Raw genomic sequence first — 20,747 nt, 5'->3', positions numbered from 1 at the left:
TTGCCTTTATCTCAGTAAAGGATCTGTATTATTCATCTAAATTGCCTGGTCTGAAGTCGCTCTAAAGGGGTGCATGCATGACAAATAAAAAAACAAGGATTAAATTAGGGGACTGAAGGTTAGAGAAGATACAGTACAGAGTCTGATGAGCAGAATGCTGTCCAGAGAAGACTGTTGTGTTTGCTAACTACTACAGTATTTATGTCACTTGCTAAAGCAACTAACCAGCCAGGAGGTGAGTGACATGGCAAGGGTGACAGACACTCTGGTAGTGAGGGGGTGTTATGTTTGGCCCCTTCACTAGCAGCCCATTCCCCACATACTGGGATGGACCCTACGATAGAGTGCCTAGGGATCTAGCCTGGGAGTCATGGAAGAGAGAGATGCTGAGAGATGCATGTGGCAAAAACCCCACGTACAGTAAATCTATGTCATATGAAGTTTGCTTAAAAACTCTCTTTAGGAGCAAACTGTGAATACACTGAATCATGGATATTTTTTAGGGGCCTCATGCACACTTATGGACCCCTTTATGGAAAGTAGACAGTTTAAAGTATTTCATAAGAGGCACAATCGGTCATCAGAGAGCACCGCACTTGTGAACAAGGCCTTATGGTGACACTAGGACTGGTGTGGTGGTGATTGGTGATACTGTGACTGGCTACACAATTAGGGTTCGTTCACGTCAGGTTGAGAAATGCTCTCTGAAGAGAGATCTGGATATGGATTTGATTGTGTTTTTTTGTTTTTGACATACTGGCATTGGGACTGTAGGAAGCATTTAGTCCAAGCCTCTGATGTGGGAGGACATATGGATACATTCGCTCGAATTTGCGCTGCTCCTTTCTGTCTGCTTATCTACATGGGCCGAACATGAGGTAGTTAATTGTCCACAATGAAAATCCGAAGACATATGGAGTCTTGTACGCAGCATTCTCAGCCTCATCTGATGGAGCTATAAGAGAGCCCAATTAGGACAACCCTATAATAAAAGAGGTCTGAGTATAGGCATTCATTTGTTATGGGAATACTAAGAAATTGCTCCTAGAAGCAATAGAGGAATATGGGCTGGTAAGACACAGCAGGACTGTCTTCTTAAGTCTTTGAAAAGACAAGTTGCTTGACAAAGCCAAACAAAAGCAAGCTCAAGTGAGACAAAGCCTTGCATACTCACAAATCCAAGCAGCTGGTGCTTATGAGGGTTATGGGTGGCTGGAGGTGACCAAGCAATTGTAGGTGGACAGTGAAACAAAACCAGAGGCTATAAAGTGCTTCCATAGCAGGAGTGGCAGCAGGATGGTGCTTCCTCCAGGCTGAATGGAGGGAGAAATAAAAAACACAGCACGTGCAACACACAACCTAGTGGATTAAGTCAGTCCTCAGTTCCCTCAGCCATTAACTGTTATCATGATAATTTGGTGGTGGCAAGAAATTTAAAATGTTGTCCAAGGAGACCAAGTTTGAGGTAGCGTCTGGTGCTTCAGGCAGACCAGCCATACTTACTAGGTGAATCCTCTGTGCCACAGCTCTGGACCTGGAAAGTACTTTGCAGTTAATTACCACAATGCACAATATTCACATTAATTCCATCCCCACAATCTTCGGTCAAGCAGGCTCCAGGTGTGGCCTCCAAAGCTATTGCTGAGGATATGCCAATCTGGATAGCTACTGTGTATAGATTCACTCAAGCAGCATTTTTCTAAGTCTTGATTGAAGTCACCAAATACAAACACATCAACAGTGTACCCAGTACCTTGGTTATGACCTGCTGGGACACTAGCAAAAAAAAAAAAAGGAATAACAATGGTTGGAAGTTGGAAGTGGGTTTATGCAGGGGCGGGTTTAACAAATTTTGCTGGTCAGTGTCCCAAACTCCTGAAAGCAGCAGCTGTTGAAGAATTACTAACATTCTGGATGATAAAGAAATATATTTACACCCTTGTTTAACGGTGTTTAACTTAGCTTTTGGACCCAAGAGTGAGAGCTGAGAGACCACTTGAGGTCAAACATTTGCCATCCTGCTAGTAAATCTGCCCTTTAACAGTTTAATTACCTATTGATCCTGCCAGTATATCTGTTACTTTTCCACTTCCTGTAACAGTACTTAATGTACAGTAGTTTAGGCTGGCCTGATGAATCAATACACCCTGTTCCCTATTATTAATACTTAAAATAAATTGGATAGTGCTATTAAGAGATTACAGTCTTTATCAAGCTCTAACAAAGATCTTCTATTGCATCTCATCATGATTCTAGTAACATTCCCTGCTCAAGCCCTGAGAATAAGGGGGGGGGGGGAGGCCTTTCTCCGAAACATGGTGGCTGTATTTCATGCTCTTAACCAATGAATGTTAATTTAAGTTGCATTAAGTTTTGTACTAGACCATCCTTAAAAACCATCCTCAAGTTTATTGTCTGCTGACCTATAGATGTATTACACATACACATATTCTTCTTATTAAAAAAACTTTCATTTTATTGAAATATTCACATATTAAAAACTTTCATTAAAAAATAAAAATAACTTTGCATGGGAATCCTATTAGGGCTTTGGTACATCTCCCCTACTGGCTTGCACTCGCACTGGTTTGTAAGAAGTGTTCCTGGGCACACTCCCCTGCTAACCAAATCGGCAATCTCCATTTTACTATACAGTTCTTTATGGAGAGAACTGTGCTCCACCATGCTTTGCACTCACACTGCAGCAAACCATTCCGACTCGTAAGTGAACTCTATTGTGGTTGGGCGATAGGTGATAAACGAACCCCCTACACCTCTGTGCAGGGGGAAATCCTAATATATGAAGCTTAGAATGCAGAGATAGGGCTATTTTATGAACAGTTGTAAGGTCTTTATACAACTCTGTAGACACGTTAACAGGAGGATTCATCAATCGACTCCAGTACAATCAGCCTGTTGTATTTTTTTCATGCAATCATTGCCAGCCACTATAGCTGTCAGAAGTGATAATTTTTTCTACTGACAGGGAAGTCTCCACGCCGACAGGACACAATAGAGTTGTGGTAGTGGTTTCCCCATCAACAAGTGTGTTGTTGAGGGAATCCAGCAATTTTCAAAATTGCTTTATGTATGTCCTACCTCAGGATACAAAGCATGAGAAACCTGGAAATCACAGGCCTTCCACCAAGTCTACATTGTGAACTGAATGATTTTAACCTGGTGAAGTTCTGATGGTGGCAAATGACTGGATTTCAATATCAGGTGGCACCGTACAAGATGAAATTATTTTGAAGAGTCAATTTAGGTCCGAGTTGAGCTCACAATAGATGATACATGAAAATCTAGGATACCCATTGACTAAGAACCATGGTTCCACTATATAGCTGGTTTTGATGTTGAAAGACAGAGCAGCCTGCCAACAAGTCCCAAGATATGAGAAAAATGACTCAGGCCTTTGAGAAACTTGTGCTGGGTTAATACAGCTGGCTACCCTCAGAACACTGGACACATTTGGATTCTTCCGTGCCAGGCACAGCTGAATGGCGTGCAAAATGGAAACAAATTCAGATGTGCCTCTCTGGATTCTGGAGGGTTATTATAAAACAAAGACACATGAAAACAATGCAGCTTTGTTCATCTGAAAATGGGTGGCATGGTTAAATTAAAAATGGCCCGAACCCAGTTAATGCGAGTACAGTCAATGCGATCCACAGTAACCAACAAGGAAACCTATTCAGGAGACATTCAGGAGGATCTGAAGAAGTCTTCTTCTTGCAGACGGTTCTGGTTAGTTAAGCTGTTTGACAGCCTGTATATCTTCCACAACATCTGTGTCAGGAGTGGAAATCCTAGGAAAGAAAAATCATCATATACAACATTAGAAATATAAAAATACAATAGTACTGCCCCATCTGAAAGTTTCTTTCATCTTTTCTGGACTTTAACAGCTAAATCTAAACTCTAAAGTCCATAGATCAGAATGTTTTGTGTGTTGATGTTTGCAGCAGTAGACAATGCATTGCATGCATTAATTTCCATAATTGTCATTGGTTGCTAAATCCACTCACAGATCACATACATACAAATTGTATACACAGGAAAATTGCTCTTGCTTTGAAGAATGCAGATCAGACTTTACTTGCTATGTGCCTGCTCCAGGTCAGTGACCCAGAAGGTACCAATGCCAAAAAAAGCCAAGCAAATCACATTTGACCATCTGTGATGCATTTACTGTGCATCTGCATTGTATTTTCATTGATTTAAGGCAATAAAAATGATTTATTATTAGTGTCATAATGTTTCCACATAATTTAGGAGCAAATTAAGGTGGTAATTTTCAAAGACCATGCAGATAAGCTGTAAATAAGGATGGGTTCAAGTGAGGGGTGATGTTAAAAAAAAAAATCCAGTCTTTATTAGAAATGATAAAAAGTGATGAGTAAATTAATCCTCTCAATCAGTGAGTGCTTTGCATCCATCATATTAAAGCATACATAAACCTGAGCATTTCTTTTAGTTTTAGATACAGTAAAGAAGGATTAAACACCTATGTGGTTATCTTTTGCTGCTGCCCTTCACTTCCTGTCCTGAAGACGTAACAGGAAACTAAAGGAAATCTTTCAAATGAACAGAATTCCCATCTTAGGGAGCGGACACAGGTGTCCTCTCTAGAGGATTTTCCTTCACCTTCTTGCTCTGGTGACACAACAGATTTGGATTTCTTCCCATTTTCTCTGTTAGGGCTCATTTATACCTGTTTTGCTTTGTGAAGAGCAATCACTGGTTGATTGCTTTTCATAGAGTGGCGAAGGTGCGCCTGACAGGCAATCAACTTGACAACAGAATGTGATTTTTGATTACCATATCACAACTGCGAGTTGTGCGTTTGGCTTAAGGTACAGCCCCAATCACTTAAACATTTTGCATTTGATGGTGGTACTACCAATTGTACATGGCAGGGGATCATTTTTGCAAGGCTATGAAGCATAGCATTGCAGCTGCGGCATGTGTGCACCCCACTGTCTTTGCAGCTTTGGGGATCAATAAAAATGAGGCTCAACCTATTTTTAACACCCCCCCTCCATCTGAAAGTGTAAACTAAAGCCTGAGGGATAATATTTACCAAGGCAAACAGAGGGATTAATCTCCCTAATAGGGACACAGACCGCAACAAAGCTTGACAAAGGATCAAACCCCCATCCCAAACTTTACATACATCTTAAAGGAGAACGATATACAAGTTCATTTTGGATAGAGTAAGGGAGGGTTATAACCCGTCAGCTTCTTTTTTGTCATCTGTGTCCCATTAGGGAGATTTACCTTCACTTCCTGTCCCACAGTCAAACAGGAAGTGAGAGGAAATACCTGGAAATTAAGGGAATTCTTTGCCCCCCCCCCCGGTAAAATTTGGGTTACTTTAACTTTCAGTGACACAATTGCCAACATTTTAAAAACATTTTTAGGGACACTTTTTTTCTGTGTGGTGAATTACTTTAATTAGGTGCGGGACATTCATATATTATGGGTGTGGCTTCACATGCCACAGCGATCAGTGAGTGTGGTTTAAAATACGTTAAATATTGGTCGGGGCTTAAAGGGGGTGTGGTTAAATAGTGATTGCGATGACTTACAGTACACAGAGCAGAATGTGGAAATGTTAAATATGTAATGTTCAGTGCAGAACGAGGGAGGATACAGATGACTGTGTGTGCGCAGGATGGGTATGACTGTGTGTGTGCACAGGATAGAAATGACTGTGTGTGCGCAGGATGGGTATGACTGTGTGTAGGATGGAAATGACTGTGTGTGTGCGCAGGATGGAAATGATTGTGTGTGTGTGCACGCAGGATGGATATGAGAGTGTGTGTGTGTGCGCAGGATGGATATGACTGTGTGTGTGCACGCAGGATGGGTATGACTGTGCGTGTGTGTGCAGGATGGAAATGACTGTGTGTGTGCGCAGGATGGGTATGACTCTGTGTGCGCGCACAGGATGGATATGACTGTGTGTGTGTGCAGGATGGATATGACTGTGTGTGTGCACGCAGGATGGGTATGACTGTGCATGTGTGTGCAGGATGGAAATGACTGTGTGTGCGCGCAGGATGGGTATGACTGTGTGTGCGGGCACAGGATGGATATGACTGTGTGTGCGTGCGCAGGATGGATATGACTGTGTGTAACCTTTCTCACCCTTCTCCTCCTCCTAGCCGCGGGGGACATCTCCCCGAATCCTGGCCCTCCACCTCCCTCACCTGCTCAACACCCTCCCACCTCCACGTCCTACTGCAACCCCCGCAACTTAGTATCTGTCCCCCTGCTCCCTAAAATCTCCCCCCCGTTTTCATGTGCACTCCTGAACGCCCGTTCGGTGTGCAACAAGCTTACCGCCATCCACGACCTCTTTGTTTCCAGCTCCCTCAACCTCTTAGCGATTACGGAAACCTGGATCCAGCCCACTGATTCTACCTCCCCTGCTGCACTCTCCTACGGAGGTCTCACCTGGACCCACTCACCCAGGCCTAACGGTCGTAAAGGTGGTGGGGTTGGTCTGCTCCTGTCACCGCAGAGCGCCTTCCGAGTCCTCCCAAACCCCCCCTCCCTATCCTTCTCCTCCTTCGAGGCCCACTGCCTCCGACTATTCTCCCCAACCCCCCTGAAGATTGCTGTGATATACCGGCCTCCTGGATCCATACCCCGCTTCCTAGATGACTTCTCCTCCTGGCTACCCTTCTTCCTCTCCTCTGAGCTACCCACCATAATTCTTGGGGATTTCAACATCCCTGTCAACCTCGACAACCCGGACACAGCCCGTCTCCTCCACCTAACCTCCTCCTTTGCACTTGCACAGTGCATACAATCCACCACCCACTCCGACGGAAATATCCTTGATCTTGTCTTCTCCAACCGATGCGCTCCCCACAACCTCACTAACACCCCCTTCCCTCTCTCTGACCACAACCTGATCACCTTCTCTATCTCCTCGTCCTCCAACGCCTATCCCTCCAAATGTCACACTACTACCAGCCGTAACCTCCGCAACCTTAATCCTGCCTCCCTCCACTCTGCAGCTGATCAACTCCACGACCGCATCCTCCCCCTGTCCTGCCCCGACTTGGCTTTGACCGCCTACAACAACGCGCTCTCAACAGCCCTTGACTCACTAGCGCCTTTAACCACACGCAACATCAGACCCCGACCGCTCCAGCCCTGGCAGACTGATCACACCAAAACCCTCAAACGACAAAGTCGTGCCCTGGAGCGACTATGGCGCAAAACCAAATCCAAACAAGCCTTCACCCGCTACAAATCTGCCTTCCGCACCTACACCTCCTCCCTCCATGCTGCCAAACAGGCCTACTTCTTGACCCTCATCAAGGCCCTCTCCTCCAATCCTCGCCGACTCTTCTCTGCCTTCAACTCTCTACTCTCTCCACCCCCACCTCCACCCAGCACCTCACTCACTGCCCTTGAGATTGCCAATCACTTCAAAAACAAAATTGACACAATTCGCAAGGACATTGCCGCAACTCACACGCCCTCTCAACCTGTCCCCTCTCACACAGCTACCCCCTTATCCCCACTCCCCCTCGACTTAACCCGCAGGAATTTCGTCGCTGCTCAAACTCTCTCCAACCCCCTTCACCCTCACTTAGCTACCCCCTCATCACCCCTCTCCCACGGCCCCACCACTGCTCTGACCTCCTCTTCCACCCCACCCTACATTCCTCATACTGAAGCTCCCCCAACACTCCGCACCTTTGACCTTACTACCATCGAGGAAGTCTCCAAGATCCTCTCTGATGCCCGCCTCACCACCTGCCCCCTCGACCCTATCCCCTCACAACTCCTACGACCTTCCTCCTCCTCCATCCTACGCTCCCTCACCCACATCTTCAATCTCTCCCTCTCCTCAGGCTCTTTCCCCTCCCCTCTGAAACATGCACACATCACCCCCATACTTAAAAAGCCCTCCCTGGACCCCAATGACCCGAACAACCTCAGACCCATCTCCCTGCTCCCATTTACATCTAAACTCCTCGAGCGCCTCATCTACACCCGCCTATGCTCTCACCTCAACGACAACAACCTCCTCGATCCCCTACAGTCCGGCTTCCGTCCCCTACACTCCACCGAAACTGCCTTACTCAAACTCTCCAACGACCTGCTAACCGCCAAAGCTAATGGCCACTATTCAGTGCTCCTACTCCTTGACCTCTCTGCGGCCTTCGACACAGTCGACCACCCCCTCCTCCTCAAAAAAACTACACTCCCTCGGCCTCAGAGATTCTGCTCTCTCCTGGCTCTCATCCTACCTGTCACAACGCTCCTTCAGCGTTACCTATAATGCTACCACCTCCCCCTCACTCCCCCTCTCTGTTGGGGTCCCTCAAGGCTCTGTCCTCGGGCCCCTTCTCTTCTCCATCTATACCTCCTCCCTTGGCCAACTCATACACTCTCACGGCTTCAACTACCACCTCTATGCCGACGACACACAAATCTATCTCTCAACCCCCCACCTCACCCCCTTGGTCTCAGCCCGAATCACACACCTACTGAGCGACATATCAGACTGGATGTCGCTCCACTTCCTTAAATTGAACCTCTCCAAAACCGAGTTTCTTGTCTTCCCCCCAGCCCGGACACCACCCCCCATTGATTTCTCCATCACATCCAACAACGCTACCATCAAACCCGCCCCGCAGGCCAGAGTACTGGGTGTCATTCTGGACTCCAACCTATCCTTCCAGCCCCAAGTCCAATCTTTAACAAACTCGTGCAGACTCCACCTCCGCAACATCGCCAAAATCCGCACGTTCCTAACCCCAGAAACCACTAAACAGCTCATCCACTCCCTCATCATATCACGACTCGACTACTGCAACTCCCTCCTCACTGGCCTGCCTCGCCGCTGGCTATCCCCTCTTCAGTCCATCCTGAACACGGCTGCCAGACTCATTCACCTTTCCAACCGCTCTGTCTCCGCCACCCCCCTCTGCCAATCCCTCCACTGGCTTCCGATTGCGCAACGGATCAAATTCAAAATCCTAACGCTGACGTACAAAGCTGTCCACCATACTGCCCCGTACTACATCTCTGACCTAATATCCAAGTACCGCCCAACACGCACACTCCGCTCCTCACAAGACCTCCTTCTCTCTAGTTCCCTGGTCTCCTCCTCCCATGCCCGCCTCCAGGACTTCTCCAGGGTGTCACCCATCCTCTGGAACTCCCTGCCCCAACCCATCAGATTATCACCTACTCTCCTCTCCTTTAGGCGCACCCTGAAAACCCATCTCTTCAGGGAAGCCTACCCCACCCCCTGCTAACTTGCCGACCTCCTCCACTCTTCCAACCACTCCATCCCCCACAGCTATCTCCTCCTGTGCCACCACCCCCTCCCTCCTAGATTGTAAGCTCGAAAGAGCAGGGCCCTCGATCCCCTCATGTTTTGCATTGTATTGGTATTGTTCTGTCACATGTTCTGTCTCCCTTTGTAATGTACAGCGCTGAGCGAACTATTGGCGCTTTATAAATACTGTATAATAATAAAAAATAATAAGCATGCAGGATGGATATGACTGCTGCTGCTCGATGAGAGAGAGAGAGAGATCACGATCTTCCCTCAGAGATGGAGATGCATAGAGCCCAAATTGCAGCATTGAACATACCTCTGCTCAGGTCCACTCCAGCCTCACAAGTGTTGCAGCTCATCTTCACCCCTCTGAGGCTGGCCACGCCTCCTCTCCAAGTATCAACCAATCACTGAGAGGCAAGTTTCACCTGACACTTTGCATTGGTGAGTCCTGAATACTGGAGCTGCCTGAGTCGCTCAGCTGCTGCTGGGGGAGGGATTCAATCCGTGTCCCAATAGTGTGTGCCGCTTCATGAAGTTTGCTATATGTGCAATCAGCCCCACAGCTGTCAGTGACAAATGGGGATTTCCGGGACTCTGCCCGGGACAAGAACATTTTGTGACAGCTGCTAAGAATTCTTGAGTGCCTTGGGCATTTCGGGACTGTTGGCAACTATGCAATGATAATGGTAAACAGGACAAACAGGCAGGGTGAATCTCCCTAGTAGACACAGACAGCAATAAATACCTAATAGGTGTTCTAATCCATCTCCACTCTACCCAAAACTAAAAAAAGAGTTTTGCCTTTGTATTTTAAATTCCACACTTTGGAGGGTGCTATTGGTCCCTTGTGCACCTGTTCCCTTCCACCCATCTGTCACTGAGTAATTTGGCCCACAGGAATCGATATATGTTACATTGATCACATGGCACATATATCTGTATTACGTGATTTTTGTCCCTAATTTTCTGATGCTTTTTCTGGAGTTTCACTTTAATAATATTCACACAGTATGACCAAACCTTTGATCTTTGTATAAAGATGTAGATAATGAATCATGCCTGAAAGTCGGTTACTGCTGTTATTATATGATGTTAACATTATCCAAAACACCTGCAACAGCGGCTCTGTTAGTAAACCCTTGTCTCAGCGCTGATTAAAGTGCTAGGAAATCAATATAGATGTCTTGTAGTGCTCTGATAACCACAGTCCGAACTGCAGCAGGAGACTGCAGCAAAAGATGGAAACCTCAGACACTTCATAATGCTAATTAAATAACTGCACCAAAATGTATTAAAACAAACTTGCTTAGTGAGCGGTTAGTTAAAAAATGATGAAATTAGCCAAATGAGAAGAGCGATAAGAAAAATGTATGAATAATCTAACCATATAGCCTGTTTTTTTTAAAATGCGTATTAAGCGAAGTAAATATGCCAGAGTGGAAATACTATAGAGGGAGCCGATTCTGATTCTATTTGTATTAAAAGGGGGGCTTGGCAGGCTTTCCAGACCACTGGAAATGTGTCCCTCAACCACCAGGATCTGAGGAGGCCTGAAAGATGTATATAGAATGTAGTTTAAAAGATTTTTTTACCTTCGTCAAACATTGTGTGATTTCCTGCTAACCCACATGTCAGGGTTAAGGTTGGTCACTGGTTCACATCACTTTTGTTGGAGAACATAAACCCCCATTAGAAGAGCTTCTAAACATGGGTAATGCAACCATGACTACAACACCATCCAAAAGCTGCAGTACCAAAGGTGCAATATGTTGGTTTTCAGCCAGGATTGGATGCATCATTAGGCACAGTAGGCATGTGTTAATAATTGAGTGAAGTGGCTTTTCTCTGTATAGTTATTAGCTAAGCATTGTTGTTTCCCATCATCATTAAAATGCTGCCTAATATCCTTGTAGATGTGGAGTTGCTTAGGGCATCAAAGATTGTGAGCCTCCAGAATCTGGTAATAGAAATTTGGCCTAGTTTCAGCACTGAAAACAAGTACTAACATAAAGCGAACCTGTCTCCACACAACAAAGGTCCCATGCCACACACACTTTCTCCCATGCAGCTCCATTTGGCCACTGGGACTGTGGAGAAATACGCAACACTTCAAAGTATGAGTGAACATGTGACTTACGTACTCCCATGAGGTACTGTATTTGCTTCCTCATTGGCTCAACATTGTCACATGTGACTAGGGTGGAGTCCATAGATCTGGATTATCACAGACAATGACCCTTTTCCTTTGCTCTACATGGCCAAAGGAATAGTTCTCTTTAAATTTACCCTAAAACTAAATCCATAACACTTAACCTAAACTCAGCAGCAAAATTTAAGTCTTAGTGCTCATTCACACTGACGAAAAGGTCTGTACAGCATGAAGAAAGCATCTGTTTATGCAGCTGGGATCTGCCTGGTTGTGGCAGGTGCTCTGTCAAAACAGAAGTACGTATTGGTGCAGGAGAGGTAGTAGTTGGTAAGTGGACTGTAAAGAGTTTTTAGAGGTGTGTAAAAATGTTTCAGTTATAGGAGAGCATGGGGGCTTCTCCATTCACCAGGGGGAGAAAAAAGGGGGAGGATGGGGCGAGAAATATATATAGTATATGGTAGTATAGGAAGGGTATTGCAGCTTGAGTAGTTCAAAAGCTGGAGGAGTCTTATAGTTCAGGTAGTAATGGGCAGGAAGGGGGGATATGGTGAGGAATAAAAAAAAAAATAAAATATATATATATATATAGTTGCAATATAAACACCGACGTGAGGCCGCACTCTCTAGAGTAAACCGGAACTCTGTGTGGAGAGAATAGAGGAGAGAGAGAGGTGCACCAGACTAAGTGCAGTAAAAACGGCAACTGTTTATTCCACACAAGATATTTAAAAACTCACAAGATGTGGGTAAAAATCAGGCATCAGGTTGTAGATATAGGACGTCATCTAGTGTGGACATCTGGAGCGGATGGCTGAGGTACCAGGAGCCAGAAGCTCCCTCAGTGGCTGGTGCTCAGGAGTGAGTCTCAGTGGAGGAGCGAGGAAGGCAGACGATTGTCCTGGGAATTGCGGTGCAGGGAAGGAACCGTGCTCTGGACGGGTGCTGCTAGCCTCTCCCATCAGCGTGGGTAGGGTCATGTAGTACAGCCAGCTTGAAATGCATCCAAGATGGCTGACGACCAGAAGTGACGTCAAGACGAAGGAAGGGGCGGTGACGCGTTTCTAGGCAACAGGCTTTTCATCAGACGAGGTCTGGTGCAGGTGCTGTGTGCAGCCGCTTGTACAAATTATTGACAGGCTGCGGCTGTACGCTGGTAACCACACATTCGAGTATTTACATGCATACATGGGAGGATGTGAACCCCTGGACACAGACAGTTTGCATACAGGGCAGTTCATCCATTCCTTTACACATGTAAACATTTGGATGTGCAGTTACCACTATATGGCCACAGCCTGTCACAGATTTGTACAGGCGGCTTAATGCATCACCTGTCACTACCGGGCTTAAGGCTTACACTTTCATTACACTGAACAGGTCCTTGTCCCCCTGTGAATGAGCCTAGCCTCAGCATTTAACCCCCTAAAAACGTAAGCTTATGTTTAGATCTTAAAGTGTTACTAAACCCAGGACCCTGCATTCACTATATCTGGTCTCCCACAGTACACACAACATGGAAATGCAAATATTTTAGTAAATATAACCTGCTGAATACCTTTTTTCATAAGCAGTATATGGCATTCTTGTGGCTTCTATCAGTGTCCGGCCAAGCACTGGTTAATCTTGTAGGAGGAGTTCTCATTCTGCTCTGACTGTCTTGTGAGGCTGCATAACCCCTGACTCTCTGTCTGGATAGCACTGATTGGCACTGTGCTGATCACATGCACCCTCCCGAAGAAAAAAAACTCTCTACCAATACACACTAAACTGAGCATGTGCAGAGTGAGTTCTAGAGCTCTTTACTAACAGCAGATAGATTGGGGACAGTAGAAGAAGGGGAGGATCAGAGAAGACAGGATCTAATATCCTTTTCACACAATGCAGAGGATTACCCTCTTAGGTTCCACAGTGAATATAACAAGCATGCTTGGCACTTCCTGACATCATTGTTTACAAATTGTGAATTCTGTGAATGATCACAAAGGTCACATGGTACAAGGCCATTCACAACAGCTTAGTAACCATGTGATAAGCTGTGACCAATTACAGCTCTCATAGTGTTTCTCAATGGCTGTAGGAATGCACCCAGAGAGAATGAGAAATTATTGCTTTTACAGCCTTTATGGGTGTAAAAGCAATCAGTGTAAAAAAATAAAATCTTCATCACCCCCCACAGATAGTACAGTGTCACTATGGTGACACTGTATTGCTAGGGTGACAGTATGTAAAAAAACAAAAAAAAAAACAAAACATAAATAATATTAAAAAAAAACAAACTTAAACAAATTAAAAAAAAAATTATAATTATTTGTTAATAAACTAATTTAGGTTTTTTTTTTTTTTTTACCAAAAAGATAGCTGAATACATTTTGGCCAAGATTTATGAAGAACGATTATTTATTTGCAAAATTTTATAAGAAAAACACTCTTTTTTTCAAAATTGTTGGTCTTTTTTCATTTATATAATGAATATAATGAATAAATACCACCAAAAGAAAGTTTTATCTGTCTCAAAAATGCTAAAAATTTAATTTGGGTGAAGTGTTGCATGACCACACAATTGTCATTAAAGTGTGACAGCCCTGAAATCTCACACTTTGAATATGCAGCTATGATGCTGTAGGCAACGCAGTGCCTGGGACAAGGGAGTCTACTGCTATTTTTAGGAGATATTACAGAAAAAAAGTGGTGTACTGCTTAGGTACATTACATTTTTTTAAATGTACCCTATAACATAGTAAATCTTTGCTTTTTGATTTCAGGTCCAGTTTAAGCCCTTCTAATTCATACCTAATTTCTTCTCACTGGATAGGTGCTAAAAGTAACTGCTCTTTGTAGAGCTGAGTGTCGGGGCCAAAATGATACATAGGAATGTGGGGTGCTATGATACATGGGAATGTGGGGTGCTATGATACATGGGAATGTGGGGTGCTTGCACTTTATAACTGCACATTGGAAAGCTGTAGATAGCCCCAAGGTCTTCAGAAGCCTCTTCCAAGTATAGCATGTACAGACAGCTGATTTAAGTAAGACAAAGTGACTTGACTTGCTGGAAATATTAGCAACCAACCAGATATCTATTTTGGATGTTCTTTAAACTCTAAACTGATAAAGATTTCTGAATGGACGATATAGATGACTGCACATCTTTCTTTGATCTTATTTTTTAAAGCCCAAAAGTGTGTCAAGTGTAGTATTGTGTGGTATAGACAACAACTTACCTTGGCTCTTCTGCTACAATTACTGGTCTATGGCCAAGAGATAGAAGTTCTTTCTAAAATACAGAGCAATGTGTGCATTAGAGCAATTGGTATACTCAAAATTTCACTGCAAAACAGTTAACTAATCAGATTCAAGGAGAAGTGTGTAAAAACACCAAACATCTATACTCACCTCCATGCTGTAGCATCAGTCTGATGCTGCAGCTGTCCCCTGCCGGCTGTAAGTCTGAAAAATGAGCGATCACATGACTGCTGGTTGCTCATATTTCGATTTTCCTGGAGCAGAGAAAAGTGACTGTCAGTCGCCGCTCTCCACTCTGCCCCTCCAGCGCTCACAGGAGCGCTGGGCTGGAGAGGGGACAGGTGCAGCTGATGTTGCAGATCTCAAACGCAGTGCATTTTTTTAACGCAGCTGCAGTTAATACTCATGGAGCGCCAGTTTCCCGCACCACGTTCTGGTGTGAACTGGCCCTGACTGTATGATCTGGTGCTGCCATATAATAGTTTCAGTTATTGGTGTTTATCTTAAACTTTATTGGTGATATGGGAAGGAGGCATAGGCCACTCATAACTCAGGAGATACCATGTTTGAATTGTGAAGGCCAGCGTCATCCGTCATAGTTAATCTTGAACTGAATTTTATTTCCCATGGGGTTTTTACAGTTATCCAGGAACTTAGTAGAAAGATTTTCTTGCAGCCAGAGCATAACAACCTACTTGTGTCATCTTCAAAAGGGAAGTCTCTGTTTCTATCAAGAAAGTACTAAAGGATGAACAACACAGAAACACTGTGTCCTCTACTCTTTAGTGGATTCTCTATTAGAATATAAGGAGAATTGTCTGCAGCAGTAGATGCCAGATACATGTCTACAACCTCTGCCCCACTCTAAAAAAATGGAAATGTGCAATAATCTATGTTTAGGAAATTTGTGAATTAGAGCCTTGGACTTTGTACTGCATATATTAACAATATTGTGTAAATGGAGGAATTATTTTTTTTTTATTTCTGTGTTCTCAACTCTTTGGAATTGTGCAAAAGAGAAGCCTATTTCACATTTTATTGCCAATAGTTAATTTGCATTTCAGGTTTAAACGTTTCCCCCAGAAATGTTTAATCTCTGAACGTTTAACAGAAGACACTGCCATTTGTCACATACTGGTGGCAGTATGATGTGAGTTTACCAGCTGTCTATCACAGGCAGGTCTGGGCTCAGTTTTAGCACAACTTTTTAACAAACCTTTTTTTTGAGTTTTAGTACAACAAAGTCTGTTCATTAAGAAAAATTAATAATAGCGCCTATGGTCAAAATTATATAACTTACTAATAGTGTACCAGCTGCAAAAAATCACCATATATAAAGTGTACCAATAAATAAATAATTTGCGCTAGTAAATGTGTATAAAAAGAAATCATCAAATCATAAGTCCAGAAAAAAATATATATATGCCAATACCACAAAAAAATATAAAAACTTTAAGTGCAAAAAACTTTTGTGCAAAAAAAGTGTCTAAATATGAAGAATTTCACCAAAAAACCTTGATAATATAATGGCAGATCATCCATAAATATATCTTCAGAAACGGAAAAACTGCAACACACCGATCCTCATCGATCAAAATAACAGGATGAAAAACTTTGTAGTTAATCGAAAATCCACTTCTCCAATAGATAAAGGACCACCTTCAAACGTATCCATGGGGGGAAATGCCAAGCACTCGAGAGAAACAGAAAGACTTCATGGTGCAATATTATAAAAACCAATTCCTTTATTAGGTACTCATTGCACTTACTCAAGAGGTGTCCCAGCCGACACCAGCATCAACAGCATAACAGCAATCACATAAACAAGCCTGGCTACTCAGCACATGCGCAGTAGCTGGCAGCCAAAAACGTAATGACGTCACATCAATCAAGCTCCGTGAGGACGTCGATGACGAAACGCGTAGGGCGGAGCTTGATTGATGTGACGTCATTACGTTTTTGGCTGCCAGCTACTGCGCATGTGCTGAGTAGCCAGGCTCGTTTATGTGATTGCTGTTATGCTGTTGATGCTGGTGTCGGCTGGGACACCTCTTGAGTAAGTGCAATGAGTACCTAATAAAGGAATTGGTTTTTATAATATTGCACCATGAAGTCTTTCTGTTTCTCTCGAGTGCTTGGCATTTCCCCCCATGGATACGTTTGAAGGTGGTCCTTTATCTATTGGAGAAGTGGATTTTCGATTAACTACAAAGTTTTTCATCCTGTTATTTCGATCGATGAGGATCGGTGTGTTGCAGAGTTTCCGTTTCTGAAGATATATTTATGGATGATCTGCCATTATATTATCAAGGTTTTTTGGTGAAATTTTTCATATTTAGACACTTTTTTTGCACAAAAGTTTTTTGCACTTAAAAGTTTTTATATTTTTTTGTGGTATTGGCATATATATATTTTTTTCTGGACTTATGATTTGATGATTTCTTTTTATACACATTTACTAGCGCAAATTATTTATTTAAAGTCTGTTCATTGCAAGGAAGATTATTATTATTATTATTATACAGTATTTATATAGCGCCAAAAGGTTTGCTCAGCGCTGTACATTATAGTGGGGGACAGTACATGAGACAATAGAGTAACAGAACAATACACGAGGGGTTCGAGGGCCCTGCTCTTTCGAGCTTACAATCTAGGAGGGAGGGGATAGTGGTACAGGAGGGAGTGGCTGTGAAGGATGGAGTGGTAGGAGGAGTGGAGGAGATCGGCTGTTAGGTGAGAGTGGGGTAGGCTTCCCTGAAGAGATGGGTTTTCAGGGTGCGCCTAAAGGTGAGGAGGGTAGGTAACAATCTGATGGATTGGGGTAGTAAGTTCCAGAGGATGGGGGAAGTCCTGGAGAAGTCCTGCAGTCGGGCATGGGAGGTGGAGACCAGGGAGCTAGAAAGTAGGTCTTGTGAGGAGCGAAGAGTACGGGTTGGGTGGTATTTGGTTATCAGGTCGGTGAGGTAGTTTGGGGCAGCAATATGAATAGCTTTGTATGTCAATGTTAGTAGTTTGAATTTAATGTGTTGGGCAATCGAAAGCCAGTGGAGGGAATGACAGAGGGGGGTGGGAGAAGCAGAGCGGTTGGTAAGGTGGATGAGTCTGGCCGCTGAGTGCAGGATAGACTGAAGCGGGGATAGCCTGTGTTGGGGTAGGCAGGTGAGAAGGGAGTTGCAGTAGTCCAGACGTGAGATAATAAGGGAATTTTATTATTTGGATTTAGTGCTCACTCACTTTGTTGTTTTACTGCCTTGAATAAGTATTCATAACCTTTGAAACTGTCCAAATCTTGTCATGTTACAACCAAAAATGTGGCACATAATTGTGAAGTGGAAGGAAAATGATAAATGGTTATCGAAAGTAAAAAAAACAAAACAAAAAAAAACCACTATCTGAAAAGTGTGGCGTGAATTTGTATTCAGCCCCCTTTACTGTGATACCTCTAACTAAAAATCTAGTCAAACCAATTGCCTTCAAAAGTCACCTAATTAGTAAATTAGGTCCACTTGTGTGTAATTTAATCTCAGTATAATCTCTGTGAAGTCCTCAGAGGTTTGTTAACAAACATTAGTGAAGAAACAGCATCATGAAGGCCAAGGAACACATCAGACAGGTCAAGGATAAAATTGTGGAGAGGTTTAAAGCAGGGTTAGGTTATAAGAAAATATCCCAAGCTTTGAACATCTCATGGAGCACTGCTCAATTCCTCATTTGAAAGTGGAAAGAGTATGGCAGGACTGCAAACCTACCAAGACATGGCCGTCCACCTAAGCTGACAGGCTGGGCAAGGAGAGCATTAATCAGAGAAGAAGCCAAGGGGCCAATGGTAACTCTGGAGGAGCTGCAGAGAACCACAGCTCAGGTGGGAGTATCTGTCCACAGGACAACTATTAGTCGTGCACTCCACAAATCTGGCCTTTATGGAAGAGTGGCATGAAGAAGTCATTGTTGTAAGAAATCCATAAGAAGTCCAGTTTGCGAGAAGCCATGTGGGGGACACAGCAAACATGTGGAAGAAGGTGCTCTTGTCAGATGAGACCAAAATTTAACTTTTTGGCCTAAAAGCAAAACTAGCACTACACATTACCCTGAACACACCATCCCCACAGTGAAACATGGTGGTGGCAACATCATGTTGTGGGGATGCGTTTCTTCAGAGGTGATAGGGAAGCTGGTCAGAGTTGATGGGAAGATGGATGAAGCAAAATACAGGGAAATCTTAGAAGAAAACCTGTTAATAGTCAGCAAAAGCCTGGGCCTGAGGTTCACCTTCCAGCAGGACAACGACCCTAAAGATACAGCCAGAGCTATGATGTAATGGTTTAGATCAAAGCATATTCATGTGTTAGAATGGCCCAGTCAAAGTTCAGACCTAAATAAAATTGAGAATCTGTGGCAAGACTTGAAAATTTCTGTTCATAGACACTATCCATCCAATCTGACAGAGCTTGAGCTAATTTGCAAAGAATGGGCAAACATTTCACTCTCTAGATGTGCAAAACTGGTAGAGACATACCCAAAGAGACTTGCAGCTGCAGTTGCAGTGCAAGATACTTCTATAAAGTATTGACTCAGGGGGGCTGAATACAAATGCACACCACACTTTTCAGATATTTGTAAAATATTTTGAAAACCATTTATCATTTTCCTTCACATATATGTGCCACTTTGTATTGGTCTATCAGAGTAGTCTCCAAACTGCGGCCTGGGGGCTGGAATGCGGCCCTTTGCTTGCTTTTATCTGACCCTTGGGGCACTATTTCATCCACTGATACCAACAATGAGGCATAATTCCCCCCACTGACACCAAACTAAGGGGCACAATTCCTTTCAATGACAGCAATGATGGGGCACAATTACTCCCAATGAGAACAACGATGGGGCACAATTCCTCCCAATGATACCAACTATGAGCCACAATTCCTCTCAATAACAGCAACGCCGGGGGCACAATTCCTCCCACTGACGCAAACAGTGGGTCGCAATTCTTCCCACTGACACCAAAAATGGGGCACTATCCTTCCCACTGTCACCAAAAATGGGGCTGTCAGGAATGGACTCAGCACTGGTGGTGGGACTCACCTGCCGTGTGGGCTGCAGTACCAGAGCTGACCAGCGGGTGCTCTCAGCAGCCAGAAGCTCACTCCTGCAATCAGCCAAACCTGGGGCTGATTGCAGAAGGTGTATTTAAGGCATGACCAGGCCTGTGATCTGGGCTTTGGTGTATGTTTTCCCATGAGCCCCTGTACCTGGTATCCTGTGTTCCTGCTTCGTTGCTGACCCGGCTTGATCCTGACCTCTGCTGACCGGCTCCTGTTGAACCCCTGGCTTGCCTGACCATCCTTCTGCCTGATCCCCTGTACCGTGCTGCCCGTGAGTTACTGAACCCAGCTTGTGACCCTGACCATTCTCTGCCTGCTCCTTTGGTACTTTGCTGCCCGCATGTTGCTGACCTGGCCCGTCTGACCACGCTAACTACTTTGCCATCCATCCATCCTGCACGGATCCAGCCGTCCCTGCTCACACCTTCTGCCTCTTCACATCAGGCTTTCTACCTGCACATACCTCTGGCGGATCCCTCTACCACTAGCAGGTGTACTCAGGGGCTGCGACCTGGTTCCTGTCTGCTCCAAGTCCATCCCCACCATCAGGGGCCCTGGTGAATAAGCAGACTGGGACTTAGACTCCGCGCCCTGGGGAATCCTGCCCTGAGGACCGCTAGAGGTACCACCAGGCAGTCGTTACAGAACCCTACGGCCGGCCTGACCATTCCACCTCTCCAGCCCTGACTACGCCTGTGTTCCTGCACCTACTAAGATTAGTGGAAGGTTGGTTTGCTCACTGTGCATTTATATATATATATATATATATATATATCTGGGTGGCTAATAATAAACTGTATTATTATACTATACCTGAAACCTGCGTTTCCCTGTGTCAGTCCACACCTTTCTGGTCATTCCTAGATTCCTGACAGGGGGCACTGTCTATTCCAGCAAACACAAATGCTCCTGCGCTTGGGGATGGACTCGATGC

The 20,747-nt window shown here is 44.4% G+C and overlaps 1 protein-coding gene across 1 annotated transcript in view; it reads right to left on the bottom strand.

The window, feature by feature from the left end:
* Nucleotides 1-2,388: 2,388 nt before the first annotated feature.
* The window catches only part of HOATZ (HOATZ cilia and flagella associated protein), a 144,677-nt gene continuing 126,318 nt past the window's right edge, over nt 2,389-20,747 (bottom strand). Inside the window, exons 5-6 of the mRNA XM_089670236.1 lie at nt 14,690-14,742; nt 2,389-3,809 (exon numbers count right to left, since the gene is read on the bottom strand). Coding sequence (XP_089526362.1) covers nt 3,749-3,809; nt 14,690-14,742 — 114 coding nt within the window. The 3' untranslated portion in view covers nt 2,389-3,748. The remainder of the gene's footprint in view (nt 3,810-14,689; nt 14,743-20,747) is intronic.

Source organism: Staurois parvus, unplaced genomic scaffold (genome assembly GCF_062004578.1).
Source record: "Staurois parvus isolate SC_StPar_1 unplaced genomic scaffold, SC_StPar_1.0 ptg000087l, whole genome shotgun sequence".
NCBI lineage: Eukaryota > Metazoa > Chordata > Amphibia > Anura > Ranidae > Staurois > Staurois parvus.
The sequence above is the reverse complement of the archived record's forward strand: the minus strand, read 5'-3'. Positions and strand labels throughout refer to the sequence as shown.